Source organism: Protobothrops mucrosquamatus, unplaced genomic scaffold (genome assembly GCF_001527695.2).
Source record: "Protobothrops mucrosquamatus isolate PMUCROS unplaced genomic scaffold, P.Mucros_1.0 scaffold303, whole genome shotgun sequence".
NCBI lineage: Eukaryota > Metazoa > Chordata > Lepidosauria > Squamata > Viperidae > Protobothrops > Protobothrops mucrosquamatus.
This window is the reverse complement of record NW_015386645.1, coordinates 588,993-612,582: the sequence shown is the minus strand read 5'-3', so window position 1 is coordinate 612,582 and position 23,590 is coordinate 588,993. Positions and strand designations below refer to the sequence as shown.

General features: G+C 36.8%; 2 protein-coding genes across 2 annotated transcripts; both read right to left on the bottom strand.

Moving 5' to 3' along the window:
- Nucleotides 1-341: 341 nt before the first annotated feature.
- On the bottom strand, nucleotides 342-13,710 carry LOC107286622 (vomeronasal type-2 receptor 26-like). The gene is made up of 9 exons (XM_015815015.2): nucleotides 13,694-13,710; nucleotides 11,577-11,662; nucleotides 11,275-11,423; nucleotides 7,791-7,898; nucleotides 6,472-6,744; nucleotides 5,210-6,061; nucleotides 2,800-3,027; nucleotides 1,342-1,468; nucleotides 342-1,240 (listed from the first exon to the last, which is right to left on the bottom strand). Exons 1-9 carry the CDS (start codon nucleotides 13,708-13,710, stop codon nucleotides 342-344), a joined length of 2,739 nt encoding a protein of 912 aa, XP_015670501.2.
- Nucleotides 13,711-13,960: 250 nt separating this feature from the next.
- Nucleotides 13,961-21,960, bottom strand: LOC107286621 (vomeronasal type-2 receptor 26-like). The gene is made up of 6 exons (XM_029283968.1): nucleotides 21,776-21,960; nucleotides 20,497-20,782; nucleotides 18,445-19,299; nucleotides 17,243-17,470; nucleotides 14,946-15,072; nucleotides 13,961-14,862 (listed from the first exon to the last, which is right to left on the bottom strand). The coding sequence occupies exons 1-6, from the start codon at nucleotides 21,958-21,960 to the stop codon at nucleotides 13,961-13,963; spliced, it is 2,583 nt and encodes an 860-aa protein (XP_029139801.1).
- Nucleotides 21,961-23,590: the final 1,630 nt, after the last annotated feature.

Here is a 23,590-nt window from a genome sequence, read left to right as displayed (position 1 = left end):
CCAACAAAGACAATTTAATAATTCACATGAAATCTATATATTTAGTGGTAGACTGTTATTCATAACAAAATTATAACCAATCAAATAAGGAGGAACAATAACCATTTTTCTGTAAAGAGAAGTAAGAATTTTTGCAATCCTTACCACCACTATATACTGATATATGTCAATAAATAAAGTTCTGCTACTTTTCATTTATTTATACAATTTGTTCTGAGATATCCAAATCTCAGTAGTCAGGCAACATGGAATACCAATCTATTTGCACATTGCTTTTTGGGTTAAATGTCCAAGTTCTTCAACATGTTGATATAAAAATATGAGGGAAACAAACAGATTTCTTAAATCTTTCTTTTCATGAGCTGATGTTTACTATTCAGTTCAGGTCTCATCACAATGATAAAGCACTTGGGGAAAAAGATGCACACCAATAATCCAGCACTGGAGGAGATCATGGAGAAAATCTCCACTGCCAGCATATATTTTCCCTTTGTGCTAAGATAGGTTGGAATAAAGCACAGCCAAACACTGCAAAAGACCAACATGCTGAAGGTTATGAATTTAGCTTCATTGAAACTGTCAGGCAACTTCCTAGCTAGAAAAGCAGCAGAGAAGCTAACCAGAGCAAGAAAACCCATAAAGCCCAAAACACAGTAGAACATAACTGATTCTTCATTGCACTCCATGATGATTTCTTCAGACATTGACTGCATATCAAAATCTGGGTATGGTGGGGATGTTATCAGCCATGCAGCACAAAAACAAATTTGAACAAGAATGCAAGATAAAAGAATGAAACTGACCATTCTTCCCCCCACCCATTTTCTTAATTTGGAACCAGGCTTGGTGGCCATGAATGCTAGAACCACAACAAAGGTTTTGGCCAATACACAAGAAACTGCCACAGAAAAGATGAGGCCAAAAGCTGGTTGTCGAAGCAGACACACAATCTTTTCAGGTTTCCCAATAAATAAAAAGACACAAAAGAAGGAGAGGAGGAGGGAAACTAAGAGAGTGTAGGTCAGATTCCGGTTGTTGGCTTTGACAATAGGAGTGTCTTTATGTTTCATGAAGATTATTATTACCAAAATTGTCATTAAAGCAAAGCAAAGAGAAAGGGCAGTCAGACTGATCCCCAAGGGTTCTTCATAGGACAAAAAGGTGATCTGCTTTGGAATGCACATATTTTTCTCAGAATTGGGATATTGATCTTTGGGACATGGAGAACAGTCATCCTTGTCTGAAAAAGAACACAGTGGAATAGTTACAACTGATTACAGACAGTGTTGTGTACCTTGGGTATACTGGGGCTTAGTCCCATTTTATTTGGAAATTTCCTACCCTTCTCCTTTGAAATTTTCCCCTCTGGACACAAATGGCAATCATAGCAGCAAAATGACTCCCCTTCTTTCTTGGCCTTGCGGTATCCTGTTTCACAAAGATCATTACACAAAGACAGAGGCAGTGCCTATCAATGAATGAAGAAGTTAGGGTTAGACAGCATCACCACCAGATGGATTCGTAGCTGGTTGACTGGCCGTACTCAACATGTGGTCTTCAATGGAACTGCATCTACATGGAGGGAAGTGTGTAGTAGGATGCCCCAGGGCTCTGTTCTGGGCCCAGTGCTCTTCAACATCTTCATCAATGAATTGGATGAAGGGATAGATGAGGAACTTATCAAATTTGCAGATGACACCAAGCTGACAGGACTACCCAACCCTCCAGAAGACAGGCTTAAAATACAGAAGGATCTTGATAGACTTGAACATTGCAGGCTATCTAACAAAATGAAAGTTAATGGTTAAAAAAGTAAGATTCTACATTTAGGCAAGAAAAACCAAATGCAAAGTACAGTATAGGTGGCACCTTGCTGAATAGTAATAACTATGAGAGGGATCTTAGAGTCCAATGGAAAATAGCTTAAACATAAGCCATCAGTGTACTGCAGCTGACAAAAAAGCCAACACAGTGCTAGGCTGCATTATCAGAGGGATAGAATGAAGATCATGTGAAGTGTTAATACCACTTTACAATGCCTTGGTAAGGCCACACTTGGAATACTGCATCCAGTTTTGGTCACCATGATGTAAAAATATGTTGAGACTCTAGAAAGAGTACAGAGAAGAGCAACAAAGATGATTAGGGGACTGGAGGCTAAAGCATATAAGGAACGGTTGCTGGAATTGGGTATATCTAGTTCAAGGAAGATAAGGACTAGAGGTGACATGATAGCAATGTTCCAATATCTCAGGGGTTGCCACAAAGAAGAGGAAGGCATCAAGCTATTCTCCTAAGCACCTGAAGGCAGGACAAGAAGCAATGGATGGAAACTAATCAAAGAGAGAAGCAACCTAGAACTAAGGAGAAATTTCCTGACAGTTAGAAAAAATAATCAGTGGAACAACCTGCTTCCAGAAGTTGTGAATGCTCCAACACTGGAAGTTTTTAAGAAGAGACTGGACAGCCATTTGTCTGAAATGGTATATTGCTTCCTACCTTCTTCAGGTTCTGAATTTGAAGTCAACAGACTGATGAAATGTAGTACACTGGATTTCAGTGTTTACTTCTAAACCATGAAAATCTTTGTTCATAATTAATACAGGGCCAAAATAAAGGGTACAATCTGTTTACCAACTATTAGAAAAGTAAACATTCTTACAGATAATGTTTTCTTTCTCCAGTACATTTCTACTTAGTACAAACTTTATTCAGAGATGATGCTCTGAGACTTTCATTAATAATCATATTTTATAGTATATAAATGAAGACAGACCAATGTAAATTCAAACAGCTAACCTGATTAAAGCTGACTGGCCACGTGATGGAATCTACAGAAATATTGAAGAACTTGTCTGCTGGAGCTGTGGGATCTACCATTCCTACTTTGACCCTTATAAAAGACTGGTTTGGGAATGTGATCCAGTTGATAATATCATATCCACCAATGAATTCTCCATTTTTATCAAAGGAGATCTTTTCACCAACACTGTTGTTGAATCTGACACTTTTCAGAAAGGAATGAACCTGAAATACATCAACACGGAGAGAGGGACAAAGAGAGAACAGAACAGAGGGAGGCAAAAATAATTCATTTATTCAAAACATATATATGGAAGCTTCTTTACAGAAAGAATATATAAAAACTTTTTTTAGTTGTAAGCCAATGCCAAACAAATAACATAATAATCATTCAAAAATTGCAGTAGAGATAAACTATCAGATTACTGAAATAAAATTAGCATAAAATTGCAATATAAAAAGGCAAACAAACTGCACTTTGTAGTTTAATAGTAAAAGCTACTTAAACTACCTTACTACATTTCTTACTTCTAAAGACCTGTTAAAATGCCAGGTTCTAAAGACATAAAAATATCACACAATTAAAATGACTTCAGACTTTTTTCACCTTTAATATAATATATAAACCATACAATTTAGTTTATTGTTTTTCACTTAAATTGAATCTGAAAACATTTTTTTTTTGGGGGGGGGGAGTGTAAATCAAAATAAAAATGTATAAAATGTGGTTGTGTGATATGCACACTGTTAAACTAATATTTTGTTGTAGTGCCTTTTGATTTTATGACAGCATTCAGTCTTTTGCATGGCACATCTTATCTTCGTAATCTATGCCCACTCTTCCGTGCCAAAGCAGTCCAAATCTGTCATATTGCAAGGGCATTGCCCTCTTCAGGTCAGCCCACAGATTTTTAATTAGATTCCAATCTGGGGGCTGTCTGGGCCATTTCAAAACTTTGTTCTCCTTCTGGTGAATCGATTATTTTGCTGATTTGGAGGTATGCTTTGGGTCATTGTCATATTGAAAGATGAAAATTCTTTTCATCTTCAGCATTTTAAAAGAAGCCTGAAATCTTTGTGCCAAAACTGACTAATATTTGGAACTGTTCATAATTCCCCCCACCTTGACAAAAGCCCCAGTTCCAGCTGAAGAAAAGCAATCACAAAGCATAGTGCTTCCACCACCATTTTTCGCTTTGCTGTACCTTTCATGATGCACAATGTTATTTTTGTGTTTAAAATTCTGTTTGGAATTTGATGGCCAAAATTTCAATATTGATCTTATCAAACCATAACACATTTTCACACATGGTTGTGTCAGACCTAATGCACATTTTTGCAAAATGTAGCCAGGTTTGGATGTTTTTTCTTTGTAAGAAAAATCTTCCATCTTCCCACCCTAGCACACAGCCCAGACATATGAAGAACATAGGAGATTGTATGTGACAACCAGGGCTTTTTTTCTCATAGAACACCCAGAACGGAGTTTTTGGATGGAACCTTATAGGGTAGGCAAGGCGAGTTGTATGACGTGTGTGAGTTCCGGCACCTTTTTTTTTTTTTTAAGAAAAAAAGCACTGGTTGTCACATACGGTACACAATTAGTACTTGTCAGAAATTCCTGCAACTCCTATAATGCTGTTGTAGGCCTCTTGACAGCATCTTGGACCAGTTGTCTTCTTTTCATTAATAATAATAATAATAATAATAATAATAATAATAATAATAATAATAATAATAATAATAATAATAATAATAATAATAGTAAAGTTGGAAGGGACCTTGGAGGTCATCTAGTCCAACCCCCTGCTCAGGCAGGAAACCCTATACCATTTCGGACAAATGGCTGTCTAGTCTCTACTGTTGGTAATGTCACTATTGTGCCATATTATCTCCACTTGTTGATGACTGTCTTCACTGTGTTCTATGATCTATCCAATAGCTCAGAAATTATTTTGTACTCTTCTTCTGACTGATACCTTCCTACAATGAGAGCCCTTTGATGTTTTTTCTGCTCTTTGCAGGTCATGGCTTTTGCTGTAAGAGGCAACTGAGTAAATGTCAAAAATCCTACTAGACCAGTTGTACTTCACACAAGCTAGATTAGAGACATTTAAATTGATGCAGGTGTGTACTGACTACTAATTTCCTTCAGTTTGAATGTGATTGGCTAATTATGAATGTAGCAATATCCCTACTTACAGGATAGTGGGCACACTTATGCAACCAATTTATTGTATATGTTTATTGTTATTTTTCCCCATAAAAGATTTCGGTTACATTTTCAAATGAATTGCACACCTTTTAGACTTAATATCAACATCCCTAGAGAATATTTGCTAGAGTTTCCAACAGATATTGCAACTACAGATATGGAAGTTTCTGACTACTCTAATTACAGACTTACCTCCCACCACATTTGATTGTGAAACTGTTTCCTTCCTTTTTTCACTATTGCTTTTTCCCTGGATTTGGATAAATACAGAGATTCCAACGCATGTGCCACAACATGGACTGCATTGTAAATATTGTAACTCTGTCCACTCATGCGTGTTTCAAACACAGATATGGGAAGAGTCTCAAGCCTCTCCTCTCCACTACATTTCTTCTCAGACCTCTCCATTTTTGAGTTTTCAAAGAAACAATCAAATGCCTGTTCCCAAAAATCTTTCCAAAAATGATCATGTTGGTTGTTTTTTGGACTTAAGTTCTGAAGAAATTCCTGGAAGTCTTGGATCTCCTTTGAGTGAACTGCAAAGGATAAAGCACCATGTAGGAAATGGACATCCCAAGATTTATGAATAGACATTGAAGTATAATCAGTCTGAGCATTTATAAGCCATATCTTTTTCTTCCTTGGTATATCCACCACTTCTGAAAACTGGAGGAAAGTCCTGAGAACTGATATGGACTGAATTTCACCATATAAGATTATCACATTAGCTGTGCTGTTCATGAGAACATGGTATATATGTAATCCTTCATCTATGGTATCAGTAAAATCACTGTAAAAAGCTACATTTGGGAACTCTACTATGAATTCAATGCAGATGCCATGCTCAGAAAATGTTGAGTGCACCTCCTGGAGAAATTTCTCTCCTTTCTCATCTTTTACTACAAGAATTCCAATCCAGATCCATCTAAAATAGAGCAATAAATGCAGAAGGCCCTTATGTTGGTGGGATTCATCTGGAAACATTTGTTGGAAGAAAATTGACTGAGTCTTTCCATCCATGACTGAAGCAGAGCCATAGGTCAACTGCAGAAAGATAAGCATATGCAGTTCCAAAGGTCTATGTGAGCCTCTGAATATGTGAATATATATTTGAGTCTCTGACTGCCCTTGAGTTTATATAATGAAATACTAATTATTTTTTATTTTGAAATATCAATTAAGGTATTATTAAATACCTTTCCCTTGAAGTAATCTCATTATGAATATTTTATATTTGAACCTTAGTTCAATGTGTAGAATTGTGAAGGATTTGCTATGGCCAAATATCCCCACTGTGTGTTCAGAGTTACAATTATTCATGCGACTCCTGTGATACCACCAAGCAAGAAATAATAACTAGGAATCTGAAAGTTCTCTTCTTTTTACAGAGTACAGCATACAGTTGTCTGGGGAGGTATGGCAGAATGATAATGTAAATCTCCCATACATTTTACCTGAGGAACTTTGTAGATGCACAATATAGTTGCCATATGAAGAGCAATATTAGGTCCTCCAATGACTGCAGCCAAAGTTCTTGAGGTCCCACACTTGTAGTTAGGGATGAATTTTCCTTGAGTGAAAGGCAGCAACATTGAGGCAAAATAAGTCCAGCCTGGACTAAAATGGCTGTTAAATATGTGGAAGCCCAGTGTGACATTGGGTAGAAATTGAGAGTTTTCATTAATCTGTTGTACAGTAAATACTAATGCCAGGATATGCTGGTAATTCTGAAAAAATACCCTGTAAAACTAAAAAAATCACAATTAAATATGCATTAAGTGTTGTTTCCTTCTTATTATTTTTCAGTACAATATATTTTGTGGAATGTGTTTCAGTACAGTATTTTTATTATTCATCTAAGTTCCTCAAAAATGCAAAGCAAAATACTGTATAGTTCATATATACCCTCACAGGAACTGGAGTTTATTTTTTAATGCAAATCAAATATTGGCTTGAAATTGGAAGCATTATTTCTCAACACATGAGAAAGGCCTAGTATTCAACCTAAGTTTTTAAATATGGATGAAATTGCTAAATTTATGTACCAGAAATATCAAATGAGAAAAAGATATCAAGGGAAATATATGCCCCCTCTCCCCCCCAAAAAAATTATTATTGGTAGTTTCATCTGAACCTTGGTTGCACAGTGGTTGAAATGCGGTTTTGTCAGCTGATTCTGCCAATTGCCAGGAATTTTATCCTGACCAGCTCAAGGTTGACTCATCCTTCCATCCTTTCAAGGTCAGTAAAATGAGGACCTAAATTGTTTTGGGAAATATACTGATGTTATAAACTGCTCAGAGAGGGCTGTAAAGCACTGTAGAGCAGTATGTAAGTTTAAGTGCTATTGCTATCTTCCATAAATGAAGACATACACCCTTCTATATTTATATATATTTAGATGGGATTTTTTTTATAAATGGAGATTTGGCCCTTTTTCAACTTTACATGGAAACCAAAGCAGAATATATTTTCACATAAAATAAATCTAGCATCCTGTTTAAGATGCTTCTTTCCAAATCTTTTGTCATTAAAGAAAAACACTTCAAACCTCATGTCATTTAACAGCAATGTCCAGAACCTGACAATGAAATGATTTTGTGCTTACATAAGTCCATCATGAAATCCCTGAGAAGGATTTTGACTGAAATCAATGGGTTTACAAAATGTAAAAAATACAGAAATAATGCCAGCAATGTTAACATCTCCATGCTGATGATATGTGTGGTGAATAGGAAGAGGCTCATGAAAGCCACACTGAAGGCTAGGATACTTGCACACCACTTGAGGCATTACTATTAACAGTAACTTCATGAATGTCTTCTTTTTGTGTGCAAATGCCTTTGTCTGCAACAAGATCTTTGAAGTAGATCAGTTTGACCTGTATTTTTGAGATGTTTTTCAAAGAGAAATAGAGAGTGTAACATACTATCAAATCAGCTCACAAAGCTTTGAGTCTTCCATCCATGGGAAGGAATATCATGGGAACAATAAATAACATCCTTCAGGGTCAGTTCCTCCTTTTTCCATGGAGACCCATGGGATTTGGAAGAGAAAAACAAGCTAATTTCACTAAGATAGTGACATTGTGACCCATGTAAACAACTTCAAACTATCTGAAAGCATCCTGAGGCTAAAAGGAATGAGCCACAATACAAAAAATAAAATCTTGGGATCTATAAACCAAAACAGATATGTAAATATAGACATAGGTATAGGCATTGATTATAGCTACTGTGGATCTATTCTATTCTAAGATCATGCCAAGTATTAGTACCACTTTATAAAACCCTAGTAAGACCACATATGGAACACTGCAGCCAATTTTGGTCACCATATTACAAAAAAGATGTTGAGAGTTTGGGAAAAATCAGAGAAGAGAAACCAAGATGATCAAAGTCCTGGAGATTAATACATACAAAAAATGGCTGCAGGACTAGGGTCTGGCTAATCTAAAGAAAAGAAGAAATAGGGGAGACATGATATCAGTATTCCAGTATTTGAAGGGCTGCCACAAAGAAGAAGGGGTCACATTATTCTCCAAAGCACCAGAGGGCAGGACAAGAAACAATGGTTGGAAACTGATTGAAGAGAGAAGCCACATGGAATTAAGGAGAAACTTCCTGACAGTTAGGACAGTTAACCAGTGGAACAACTTGCCTGCAGAAATTGTGGGCACTCCATCACTGGAGATTGTTAAGAAGAGTCTGGACAGTCACTTGTCTGTGATGGTATAGGTTCTCCAGCTTGAGCAGGGGTTTGGACTAGAAGATCTCCAAGGTCCCTTCCAGCTCTATTCTATTCTATTCTATTCTATTCTATTCTATTCTATTCTATTCTATTCTATTCTATTCTATTCCGATAAATATGTATCAATATGATGAATCTTCAGAGACAGTTAAACCTACAATACAATGGGAAAATGAAGAAGACAAACTATAAAAAAAAGCCAGCTGTAAGAGGAAATGGCTAGCCAGAAAAGGCATACTGAATTGAAAAACAGGAAAGAATCTATTGTTCTAAAAGGGGGACATCAATATCCACAGATTTCAAAATAACCATTTAAATGTCTAATTTTTCTTATTATTATTGTATATGTGAATATGATTTAATATGTTAGCAGGAAATGTGTAAGAAGCGGATGCAAAGAGTGTAACCTCATAGTACCTCAGCCAATGGGGAAAGAGGAGGGCTGTGGCGACTGGGACAGGGCTGTATAAAGAAGGGAATATTTTGGGTTAGAACTTTGAAGAGAACCAAGCTTTGAAAGCTTCTCTTCTGCATATTGCAATAAACAAAACAAAAGGCCTTCACTGTGTCTTGGCTGGTTATTGGTCAGGCGAGCTTGCCTCTGGTCACAAAGGAAAGTAGCCAGGAGCACATAACTATTCTATTCTGTTCTGTTCTGTTCTGTTCTGTTTTGTTTTGTTCCTCCACTACACTATAATACTCTCCAGTGGTGGGATTCAAATATGTGAACAACCGGTTCTCTGTGTGGATGCCCCTTCTGGAAGTCCATTCTGGGCATGGGCAACAAAAAATTAGCTACCGGTTCTGCCAAAGTGGTGCAAACCAGCTGAATCCCACCACTGCTACTCTCCACTCTCTACTCCATTCCATTCCAGTTAGATTCATGCATTTTTCCAGAAATTGATATGTTTATTGCACTTCTTGGTTGTCATGTGGTTGAATTCAGACTGTTTCAGATTGGCACATGATGTTGTATGATGCTAATTTATGAAAACTGCATTGGGAAGCAGACAACCGCATGATATAGCTGAGTGAGAATGAGTTTACTAGCCATAGAACAGAGGGGGGAAAATCAGCTTTGGTATAGACTCAAACTATATTTTTAATTTAAAAACTGAATAATATAGGAGTCAGAATACAGTTTATTTCATTTTCTTAGAAGCTGGAATACAGTGAATCAGTTCTCCACTAATCAACTATTTGACCTATGTTGTAGTCTCTTCGACATATAACATTCTAACCAAAGGAAGTCCTTAACATACAATATGACTTTAATTCAACTCAGAATTACAGTCATAAGTCATTCCAATTATTAAGTGGATCATTTATGATCTTTTTATTTTACAGTAGAAATTTAGTGAAAGTCTTGGTTATTAAGAAAATCCATTGTTTATTGGAATTTCCAGCAAAATACACTAAACTAAACTAAAATAATAAAATAAAATAAAATAATACAGTCACATGACTGCAGGATGCTGCAAACAGCCATAAGTGTGGGTCAATTGCCAAGCACTCAAAATGTGATCTGATTGGCCATCTAAACAGGAGGCACTGTTCGCCTGTCAAAACTTTGAATCCAGGTTGTGGCCTCGGCGATGACCCTGTTAACTTTAATCTGTCACATAGCAACTCATCATAGCTAGTCTCTTCAACATATAACATTCTAACTAAAGGAAATCCTTAACATACAGCATGATTTTAATTCAACTCAGAATTATAATCAAAAGTCATGCCAATCATTCAATGGGTCATTTATGACCTTTTTTTAAAGTAGACATTTAGTGAAAGTCTTGGTTATTAAACAAATTGTTTATTGGAATTTTCCACCAAAATAGATTAAACTAGACTGGATTAGATTAGACTAAAATAATAAATAAAATAATAAGGTCATATGACTGCAGGATGCTGCAAACAGCCATAAGTGCAGGTCAGTTGCCAAGCACTCAAAATATGGTCTGTTCAGCCATCTGAATAGGAGGGGCTGAACAGTAGGGCTATCAAAGTTCGCCCATCAGAACTTTGAATTCAGGCTGTGGCCTTGGCAATGTCCCAGTTAACTTTCTCCTGTCACTTAGCAAATCATTGTAACTCAAAAACTACCTATAGTTGTAGGAGCCAATGGTAAAAAAGGAAAAACCTTTTGCCACAATCTTTTGATTAAATGCCATTTTTGGGTCTATGAAAACAACACACAGAGCACCTTCAGAAGGGTTTATATATTTTGCAGATAGTGGTGCAGAGAGATGCCCTGATCCACAATATAAAAACTTGGCTTTAACCAGGATTGTTCCATTTGATAATTATGCATAGTCAGCTGCTAGAATCATGATAGCTGAATTGGTCTTGTCCTTTTTGGCATTATAATAATATTTGTCATTTGGGGGGATTTGCACTGAGTTTTCAAAATTAGTGAATAAGAAAGCAAAACCGTAACCTACCAAGCAGGATTTTGTTTCAGAACTGTGGGAGGATCTACTTCACTCAAGGATCACCCCTGTCCCACCTACTTTCTTTTTCTTTTTCTTCTCTTTTCTGCAAGTTGGTGTTGCTGTAGTAACATTCTTTGTAATTCTGCTTTTTTTATTTCTTTTTACTCCTAACTGATTTTGCTGCCTAAAATCCCTGATTATCCCTCTTTCATGTCCTCCTAATGTGACTAGATGAACAGAGGAAAAAAGAAGCATGCTCCATTAAATTCAAATTAACTAAATCTTGCAGTTTCTAAACAATGAAAGAGTGAACATGAATTCTAATTCCACTTTGGAACTACAAATTAATAATTGGACATATTTCTCATTCTCTAACTAACCAATAGAATCGTCTTCACTTTGCAAAAGCTGGATTGGATTCCACTGCCCACTGACAGTTTCAGGTTCAGCAGATACTGCTGGAACCCTGAACTCATAGAACACAGAACATAGAATAATAGTGTTGGAAGGGACCTTGCAGGTCTTCCAGTCCAATCCCCTACTTGAGCAGGAAACCCTATACCATTTTAGATAAATGATTGTCCAGTCTCCTTTGGAAAGCCTCTAGTGATAGAGCACCCACAATTTCTGAAGCCAATCTATTACCATTGGTTGATAGCTGTCACTGTTTGGAAATTTCTTCTTAGTTCTAGATTGCTTCTCTCCTTGGTTAATTTTCATCCATTGTTTCTTGCCTTGCCTTTTGGTGCTTTGGAAAATAGTTTGACCCCTCATCTTTGGAGGAGCCTCTCAAATATTGGAACACTGCTATCATATATCCCCTAGTCCTTCTTTTCATTAGACTAGACATACCAATTCCTGTGTACCCATAGAAAAGACTCATCACAGTCTTCCCTAGCAGCACACTTACAGAAGGAAGTGTTGTCAAACACAGATTAGTGGCAAACACCGTAGTCTCTATCTATTTAAATCACATTTCTATCAGTGAAATACTTAATATTTTCTATAGAGGACAACACCCTATCTCTGCCTCTATAGCCCCCCCCAAAAAAGAGAATGTAAACCAATGCTCACCCAGAGAAACCAGATTTGCCAGAATTGTTTTCAATTGTCTTTGCTACTGAGGAGAAGACATGTGGCCAACTGGAGGATCTTTTGAATTTATCCCACTTTTCACAGATTACCGCTACATATGATGTGTACCAGAGGATCCCAGGGTTTGATTGTTTCAGAAACAATTCATAGACCCTCTCTGTTTAAACAAAAGCTGATTTGTATTTAATCTCAACTCCTTTATAAACATTCTATTGTGCATGTAAGTTAAGATGACTAGTAAAGACAATTTAATCATTCACATGTAATCTATATATTTAGTAGAAGGTTGTTATTCATAGCAAAATTGTAACCAATCTGATAAAGAGTAACAATTCCCATTGTTCTTAAACAGAAGTAAGAATTCTTTTACTCCTTAATCCCTGTATATACTCCCATACTGATATACTGTGTTTCCCCAAAAGTAAGACCCTATCTTACTTTCTTTTGGGCTCTGAAGTAAGCACAAAGTTTTACTTTTGGGGAAAGCTTACTTTTTGCCAGTACCGACACCAGTAGGCCACGAGTGTGCAGAGGTGGGGCGGGACCTATGCATGGGGTAGAGAAGCAATGCAGTGGCAAGAGCATGGTGGTGGACTAATTGCTTCCCTCTGCCTGCCAGACATCTGCTGAAGCCGCACAGAGTAAGGTTGCCTTGGGGAGGTGGATTTGCTTCTCTCTGCCTGCCAGAGACCTGCCAAAGCCGTGCAGGGTAAGGTTGCCACGCCCACCCCTGCCCAGATGCCCTTGCCTTCCCCAAGCATTTTTTTTTACTAACCTGCCTTTCAGCTGTATTGCGTTTCTCCGTTCGCTTCTCAGCCTTTGCTGCATTTTTGTGGGACTACCGGTAAAAAAAAAAAAGTTCAGTCAGACTTTCTAACTTCTTGAGATCTCACGAGAAGTTAGAAAGTCTGATTGAACTTTTTTTTTTTTACCGGTAGTCCCACAAACATGTGACGATGGCTGAGAAGCGAACAGAGAAATGCAATGCAGCTGAAAGGCTGGTTAGTAACAAAAAATGCTTGGGGGAGGTGAGGGCATCTGGGAATGGGCAGGCATGGCAACCTTACCCTGCGCAGTGGCCAAGGGGGTGGGGCGCATGCCCTTCCCATGCCAGCCCAGCCCCTGAGCCCCAGGCAGTCGTGCTGGGCAGTGGCGGGAAGGGCATTTCTTTGCTTACCTGACTCCCAGCCCTGTGCTGTTTCTCCTTTGCGATCTGCCACCACCCCATGCAGGGAAACAAGTGAAGGGTTTTTGGACAAAAAAGGTCAATCAATTCCAACTTCGCAAGATCTTTTTTTTTTTGCAAGAAGTTGGAATTGATTGATTGACGTTTCCCCCCCCCCCCAAAAAAAAAACCTTCACTTGTTTCCCATGTCCATGCAGGCCCTTAAGTAGGGCTTACTTTCCGGGGGAGGGCATATATTAGGCCCACCCCTGAAAATCAGCTGGGGCTTACTTTTGGGGGCGGGTTTACTTTCGGGAAAACATAGTATGTCAATAAATAAATTTCTGCTATTGTTGGTTTATTTATACAATTTATTCTGAGACATCCAAATCTCAGGGGACAGGCAACATGGAACACCATCTAACTGCACATTGCTCTTTGGTTTAGATGTCCAGGTTCTTCAGCATGCACATCTAAAGAATATTAGGCAAACAAAAAGATGTCTTAAAATGTTCTTTTCATGAGCTGATGTTTATTGTTCAGTTCAGGTCTCATCACAATGATAAAACACTTGGGAAGAAAGATACACACCAATAATCCAGCACTGGAGGAGATCATGGAGAAGATTTCCACGGCCAGCATATATTTTCCCCTTGTGCTTAGATAAGTTGGAATAAAGCACAACCAAACACTGCAGAAGACCAACATGCTGAAGGTGATGAATTTGGCTTCGTTGAAACTGTCAGGTAACTTCCTAGCCAGAAAAGCAGCAAAGAAGCTAACCAGAGCAAGAAAACCCATAAAGCCCAAAACACAGTAGAACATAGTGACCAATCCTTCACTGCACTCCATGATGACTTCTTCAGACATTGACTGCATATCAAAATCTGGGTATGGTGGGGATGTTATCAGCCACACACCACAAAAACATATTTGAACAAGAGAACAGGATAGAACAATGAAACTAATCATTCTTCCCCCCACCCATTTCCTCAGCCTGGAACCAGGTTTGGTGGCCATGAATGCTAGAACCACAATGAAGGTTTTGGCCAATACACAAGAAACTGCTAAAGAAAAAATGAGGCCAAAAACCGGTTGTCGAAGGAGACACACAATCTTGTTGGGTCTTCCAATAAATAGAAAAACACAAAGGAAAGAGAGGAGGAGGGAAAATAGGAGTATATAAGTGAGATTCCGATTGTTGGCCTTGACAATGGGAGTATCTTTGTGTTTCATAAAGATTGTGATTACTAAAGTTGTCATTAAAAAAAAGCAAAGAGAAAGAGCAGTCAGACTGACCCCCAAAGGTTCTTCATAGGACAAAAAGGTGATCTGCTTTGGAATGCACATATTTTTGTCAGGGTTTGGATAATGATCTTCTGGACATAGAAAGCAGTCATCCATATCTGAAAAAGAATAGTATAGTTGATATATAGGCCATTTGTTGTACCCTCATGGCTTAGTCCCATTATATTTGGAAATGTCCTACCTTTCTCCTTTGATATTTTGCCTTCTGGACATGGAAGGCAATCATAGCAGCAAAATGATTCCCCTTCTTTCTTGGCCTTGCTGTATCCTGTCTCACAAGGATCACTACACAAAGATAGAGGTAATGCCTATCAATGAATGAAGAAGGATATGTTAAGACACGGAGGGGGAAAGTAGTGCTTGGAGAGATACTATTACTGGGTAATCAACAGATTAAGGAGGGAGTGATAACCTATCAACCTTCTCAAATAGATGAGACAGGAATCATGATCAGATGAGCTAATTTTATTTTATTGTAGGACTGCTTTAATAGTATGATTTCCTTTCTGTGTTTCTTTCTCTGTCTACACTGCAGCTGTGAACTATTTGCTTTCTTAACAGATTGTTCCCTAGGTAGCATCTCCTCACCTTATCTCACCCCATCTCAAGGTCTCTCAAGGTCATTTCCTCAAACCACTCCATAAAGAATCATGAAATAGGATGAAGACTTTGAGACCAATTGTTCTGCAACTAATTTTTTAAAAGTCCAAGGTCCTCTGACGTTGTCCTGGAACCACCTTTCCAACCACCTTCCTCTAAAAGGAAGATTAAACATAAAAGTGGTAGGTTCTAGCAATGACGTCTTTAGTAGGAGGCATACCAGGGCTTCATTAAGAGGTAAAGAGACAAGCACCTCACTCAACGATGAATTAACTATCACTAGAACCCAGTCATACAACACCTCCAAGGACACTTTAACAGGTAACGAGAGTCAGGGTCAAAAGACCAGGTGACTGAAATCAGATTACTAAAGACCCTGTCAACTTACTCAAGTCCAACAATTCAAACTGTTTCCAGATAATTGAGGAACAGGCATCTCCTTTAGACCTGCAACAAAGTTAGCATCTCCCTGAGAATGACTTTGTCTCACAAATGTTGAACAAATTCCTCCACATGCCCCCACATGTCCTGAGTCCCCTTTGCCCAAGAGGGCTTATGTCACCTGAAACAGGGCTGTGAGGTGGTTCACTGTAAATTCTCTGTAAATCCAATAAAGGGCAGAAAAATACAATGTTATGTCACCCTACAAGGTAGACCTTAATAACAGTTCTAGCCCATGTTTGGTTGAGTTTATCATTTGCTGAGTGCCAGCAATGTTCTTGAGATCTCTTCTCATTTCTTCTCTCTGAACTCATATGTGAACCATGGGAAGTAACAGGATCCCCAAGAAGGGAGAGGTTTCATGGGTACAACAATCTGAAATAATGCCTCAGCCACTCCCTTATTCCATGTGGGAACCAAGGCTTTGGATGACTCTGTAGCAGATCAATAGAATAACCCCCAAGTCTTTCTGAAATCCAGACAGGTGCATCAGTTACTGGGAGTGGACCAATCTAATGGGTCCAGCACCTCCATGATAAATAGTGACACTAGAGAATCACATGGAAATGAGGAATGATCTGACCATCACAAGGGAGACTCCAAAAGACTCCTCAATTTCAGATCATATAGCCACTGCTCTGAAAGGAACATCAGATCTGGTGTGTGACAAATGTCACGATCTGGGATAGGCCTATGGTCATCATAGTGGCCATGAACTCTCAGATTTCCACAGAGGTCACTCCTAGGGAAGATAGATTGAAGACCCCAAAATCACAAGTCTGGGAAACTTATTACCAACATAGAAATGCAGCCAAGAACCTCAGGCAGGGAGGTTTCTATGCAGCAGAGAAGCTGATATAACAACAACAATGACAACTTCTGTACAGCTCAGCTTAATGAAAAAGCTGAGTGAAATCTGGTAACTTTTGATGCAGCACCCCTGAAGGTCAAAAGAGATTCCTAGATGGCACTCCCACCTCTCCTCCAAAGTCTCACCTGATGAAATCAAGATGGGCATTTCTCTGAAAGGCCTACCCTCCCCCCCCTTTCTGGACTCAGCCAAATCTCAGTAATGTGTGCCAGCTTGGCCCTCTCATCAATGATTAAATTGCAAATGAGAGAGGCTTTCATTCTTTTCATTTTTCTCCTTTCTATCTCAACCATTGTTGTTAGTTTTTATTTCTTTATTTTAAATATTCAATAAAGTTATTTTTTACATCAAAACTATGGTTCCCATTGTCCATTATTTGTTTTGAGTATACAATGGACCAAATATTGTATGGGAAATGTCAACATTCCTATAGATATTCCCTCCACCTTCAGTAGATCATTCATACTTAGGTTAGCACAGGATCAATACTAAGGGACTTCCATCAATAAAGATAATATTTTATCTACATAGATGTAGGCAGACAAATTTAGATTCATATATATAACCTGATCAAAGCCTACTGGCCATGTGATAAAATCCACAGAGATGTTGAAGAACTTGTCTGGTGGAGCTGTAGGATCTATTGCTCCAACTTTGATCCTAAGAAAGGACTGGTTTGGGAATGTGATCCAGTTGATAACATCAAATCCACCAATGATTTTTCCATTACTATCAAAGGAAATCTTTCCACCAGCACTGTTGTTGAATCTGACATTTCTCAGAAAAGAATGAAACTAAAGAGAGATGGAGGGAGGGAGGGAGGGAGGGAGGGAGGGAGGGAGGGAGGAAGGAAGGAAGGAAGGAAGGAAGGAAGGAAGAACGAAAGAAATAATTTTTTTATTCTGCTTTGTAGACCAGCATCAAACAAATATCATAGTAATTAGAAATAGAATACCATATTTCTTAAATAAAATTCAATATAGAAATGCAGAATATAAAATGTAAAACCAGTTAAAAATCTATATGAATCTAGTTTCAGTGCTATAAGTGTTTAACTTAAATGAACATAGACAAATGCAAAAGTAATAATAGCATTTCCAAAAGGCAAAAATGAGGGCATTACAAAGGACCAACCTTTTCAGGGTGATATTATACCAGTACTTGTCCATAAAGCATGGATGGGTCCACTCTTAGCAATCATTGTTAACAAGTCACTATTTAAGTTTCAAAGTGAAAAAATTAATGAGCAATTTATTCTTTAAAACAAACAGGCTTAGAAAAGGGAAGAATATAACAACCTGCATCTTTCTTAAGTAAGAATCTTCATTATTATTAGTCTTTTTTTCTTTCATTCAATGTTTGTTTGAAAACAATGTGATCTAAAAGTTAAAAAGTGGGGATGAAGGTATTTTGAAGAATCAAAACTGATTGTTGATTTTTTTTTGTTTTTGAATCTGATGCTATATCGTTTGGAATCTTATAGAATGTTAAATTTCTAAGGGCATATTGAACATTTTGGATCAAACTCAGTGTAAATATTCCAAGCAAAGCATGTAGAATAAAAGGTTGTTAAGCTCTGTTTCAGCACATAATTCAAAAGTAACGGACTTTTGTAATTTTAATATAAGCATATAAATATTTTATCTGGCCAAGATATTACTATATTTCACTTTTAGACATAATGTCAATAACTTTGCAGAATATGGCTTGTTAGATTTTATGAACAGATATGGTGAAGTTTTTGGTATTTTTCTGCTTAAGGTCTTACCTGCCACCACAACTTGTGATTCTGAAACTGTTGCCTTCCTTCTTTCACTATTATTCTTCCCATGGATTTGGATAAATACAATGATTGCAAAGCATATGCAACAGCATAGACTGCATTGTAAATATTGTAGCTTTGGCCACTCATGCGTGTTTCAAACACAGATGTAGGAAGAGTCTCAAGCTTCTCCTGTCCCGTACATTTTTTCTCAGATTTCTCCATTTTTGAGTTTGAGAAGACACAATGGAATGCCTGTTCCCAAAAATCTTTTTGAAAATGGTCATGCTGATTTTTAGTTGGATTTAGATTTTGAAGAAATTTCTGGAAGTCTTGGAGTTCTTTTGTGTGAACTGCAAAGGATAAAGCCCCATGTAGGAAATGGATGTCCCAAGATTTATGAAATGAACTGGCAGTGCAATCTGTCTGAGCGGTTGTAACCCACATTTTTGTCTTCTTTGGTATATCCACTACTTCTGACAATTGGAGGTACGTTCTCAGAAGTGATATAGATTCAATTTCACCATAGAAGACTATGACATTGGCTGTACTGTTCATGAGAACTTGGTATATATGGACTCCTTCACCTATTAGATCATTAAAATCAATGTAAAAATCTACCCTAGGGAACTCTTGTATGAAATCAAAGCAGATGCCATGCTGGGAAAATGTGGGAAGCACCTCTTGTACAAATTTATCTCCCTTGTTATCATTCACAACAATAACTCCAATCCAGATCCATCTAAAATACAGCAGTAGCTGGAGGAGGCCCCTACATTGGTGGTATTCATCTGGAAACATTTGTTGGAAGAAAACTGCTTGAGTGTCTTTATCCATAACTGGAGCAGAGCCATAGGTCAACTACAGAATGATAAATATTTGCAGTTGCAAAGTTGTATGTGGGCCTTTGAAAATGCATTGAATTTTTGTGTGTTCTTGAGTTTGCATATTGAAACATTGTCTAAGTAATTTTGTTCATCTCAAAATGACTACCTTGTTTTCAGTTTTAGTAATGAAGATTTTTTCCCCTCAAAGAACTCTCATTGTGAGGTGTTTTTTTAAGAAATATAAAAATAGCCATTCTAGAAAAGGAAAGAGTAAATTTGAATCTTAATTCAGAGTGAGATTAGGAAATATTAGCCTGTAAAGGAGAATATTTCTAACTCAGGATTGAAATGAGAGATCTTTGGTGCTTTCTGAGCTTGGGTGTTTTCTTGCAGATGTTTTATTACCCAAACTAGACTAGCACTGATGATATTACCTAGTTTGGGTAATTAAACATCTGCAAGAAAGCAACCAAGCTCTGAGAACACCAAGGACCACTCACATTTACCTCTCCCCAATATCTCCCCAATCTATCTGGTAAGACATATAATTATTTGTGGTCTTTTGCTTATCAAATCAAATGTAAATGAATATTAAATATTCCCAAATTCTCTTCTTTCTACCCTCTTCAATGGATACACTATTTACCTAGAGAGGGAAACGTCTATGGAAACCAGGACACTCAAAATGCCATAGATGTTTTTTTTCCAGAAAGTCAAAACTTGGAATATATTGTACATTAATGACAAATCTGCTCTACAGTCCAGATAAATCATTTGGACCTTTAGGGAATCTGATCACTTCAAATCTCTGTTTACTCTTCAAGAAACATTTCTGTTTCCATTTTCTCCACATCCTCTTTCAGTCAATGTATATTTATTCTTTTTCTCTTTTTATTGACTTTTACCTTTATTTGGAGTTTGAAATTCAGTGTATTACTTCAATCAAATTAGATCATTAGAATATCTTGTACTTTTGATATTAACCTAAGAAAACATTTAACTTCTCAGAAGCCATGTCTTCATCTGTGGTCATGAACATTCACTGAATAACAAGAAATGGATGATTGTGTTCCAAATGATTCAATTAAACAATATTCACTATCAGCCATTTTAAGGTTTCCTTTTTGACTATATATTAAAGGGTTTTATACAGCCTGAACTGTTCTTTATCATAAAAGCAAAATACTCCAAGCTTGTTCAGGAAGTGCCCTGGAACTTCAACATATCTTACCTGAGGAACTTTGTAGATGCACAGGACAGTTGCCATATAGAGACAGATGTCCGATCCCCCCATGACTGCAGCTAAAGTGTTTGGCATCCCACAGATGTAGTTAGGGATTAATCTGCCCTTGTTGAAGAGAAGTACCATTGAGACAAGATATGTCCAACTCGGACTGGAATTGCTATTATAAAGCTGGAAGCCCAGTGTGACATTGGGTAGAATCTGGATATTTTCATTGATCTCCTTGAGAGCAAATGTTAAGGCAAGTATATGCTGGTAATTCTGAAAGGATACTCTGAAACAAATGTTACATAATATATTAAGAAGGATCTGATTTAAAATATGCAGTATTTCAGTAGAATATTTGGTGGAACATATTTTAGTGCAATATATGTTTACTTTTCTGCTAGGATCGTGGAAAATGCTTAGCAAAGTTGTAGCACATATATACCACTTCAGAACTTGTGATTTTTTAATAATAATAATAATAATAATAATAATAATAATAATAATAATAATAATAATAATAATAATAATAATAATAATAATAATAATAATAATAATAATAATAATACTGCTTCCATCCTGCGATGATATCTGTAATACCATCAAACATCCACATTTGCCTATCCCAGGTCCTTGGTAAGGACTCGATAGGTAGACAAAAATGCCAAATACAGTCTGAACATTTGGCTTACTGCGATGATGATTAATAATAATAATAATAATAATAATAATAATAATAATAATAATAATAATAATAATAATAATAATACAAGACAAACACTAGCTTGAGGTTGGAAAAGTTATTTTGTAATACATGAGAAATGCCTACTAGAAATCATAGATTCCTAGAAATTCATTATATTCAGAAGAATGTAATTCTATATTTTTACTAATAAAATCAACTGAGAAATGGTAATCACTGCTCTTATATGCCATACAGATTGTAGTGATATTTACATCTTCATAATTGTATCTGTTTCCACATTCTATACTTAGAAATAATTGTTATTAAATGAGTTTTGGTCTCTTTATTGATTGATTAACCAAACAATCAAATGTATACAGTACCATTTCAGAGTGATTCTAAGCAGCTTTCAAATAAAAAGTTTTTATCCACTTCATGTGGAAACTGAAATGTAGCTTGACCATAGTTTGATACACCTGTTATTAAGAGGGATGTTTAAGTCACTTTTTAAATTATAACTTCTTGAAAAATATTTTGAACACTATATGGCTGAACAGCAAGTTACAGAGTTTGATTATAGATGAAAGAGGTGCTTACATAACTCCATCTTGAAGTTCCTGAGAAGGATGTTGACTGAAATCAATGAGGTCAGAAAATGTTGAGAATACAGAAATAATGCCAGCAATGTTAACATCTCCAAGCTGGTGATATGTGTGATGAATAGGAAGAGGCTCATCCAAGTTACACTGAAGGATAGGATCCTTGCATACCACTTGAGGCATTATTGTTAATAGTAACTTCATGAATACTAACATCTTCCATGAATGTCTTCTTTCTGTATATAAATGCCCCTGTTTCCAACAGCGTCCTTGAAGCAGATCAGTCTGATCTGCCTTCGTGAGATGTTTTTCAGACAAAAATAGAGAATGCCACATGCTATCAAATTAACTTACAAAGCTATGTGGCTTCCAGCCATGGTTTGGAATGTCATGGGGAACATTAATAGCATTATTGAGGGTCCATTTTTCCATTTGGCCTGAAATCCCATGGGTTTGGAAGAGGCAAGAAGGTAATGTTTCATTACAGTTGAGATAATAACCTACCAGAATTCCGAGCTCTTGAACTGTGAAAATGAATGTCACAACTCAAAAGAAAATATGCCAATTTCCCTTGAGACGATAAGCAGTGATCTATCTCAAGAACATTGGATTAAAATTGGAAAAATCTCCCCAAATAGATACACACACAAGATAAAGAAACATGAATAGTAATATACATAAAGTATAATTAAAATTCCTTTATTGCTTCCTATGGACATGCCTTTACAATTTTCTTTGCAACAATTTTAAGTGGGCTTTCATTGTCTTCTGGTATTGTTGGACTGCTCAATGTAAGCTACACACCTGGAATTTTGGGTTATCATTTAACTAAATACTGACCAAGCCCAAATCTGCTGAGCTTTGCAAAATGTAACCTTGGTTATTTTGGTAACTTTAAATGTCATTTTAAAAGACAAACATTAAGGCAAATTTGCCTTCTAGTTGCCATAAATTAAAAATGATTTTTTTCTCCATACAAGTCTTGAAACTAGAGGGGAAACCAGTTAAATAAAATAGTCAAAAATATCATACTTCGTTCATTTATTTATTGAATAAAATGATCCAAAGCTACATATTTGTGTGTGCCAAAAGTATTAGAACTTTTGTTTACAGTATCCAATATTTCCCCTTTGATTAGCAATAACTGCACTAACTGCTTCTGATAACTGATTAATCAATCCTACACATTAACCTGGAGCAATTTTAGCCCATTCCTTCTTATACAAACTGTCTGCTTCAGATCTTTTCACAACATTTCTATAGGATTAAGGTCAAAATTTGAACTTGGGCATTCCAAAACACCAACTTTCTTCTGCTTTAACCATTCTTTGATTCTACAACTTGAGTCTTAAGTTGCTGTCTTGTAGCATGACTCAAATTCCTTGAGTTTCAATTTATGAATAGATACTCTGACACTTTCCTGTAGAATTTGCTGGTAAAATTCAGGATTCATCACTCAATCAATGATGGCAAACTGTCCTGGTTCAGAGGCAACAAAGCTGTCCCAAACCATGATCCTGCCACCATCATGGACGAAATAAGGTTCTTATGCAGGAATGCAGTGTTTGCTTTCACTAAACATAATACTTTTCTTTTCTTTCTTTTTTTTTTTTCAAATTTTTTTTTATTATTTTCAACATAAAAAAAAAGAACACATCACAAGTACATCACAATTGAAACCCCCCCCCACCCCCCACCCGGACTTCCCAAACCTAATCCCAGGATACTATTCATCTAAAAGTAACCTTATATTAATATCCCTAACTCCACAAAATGTAATTCTACATAAGTAGGTGAAATATATATATATGTA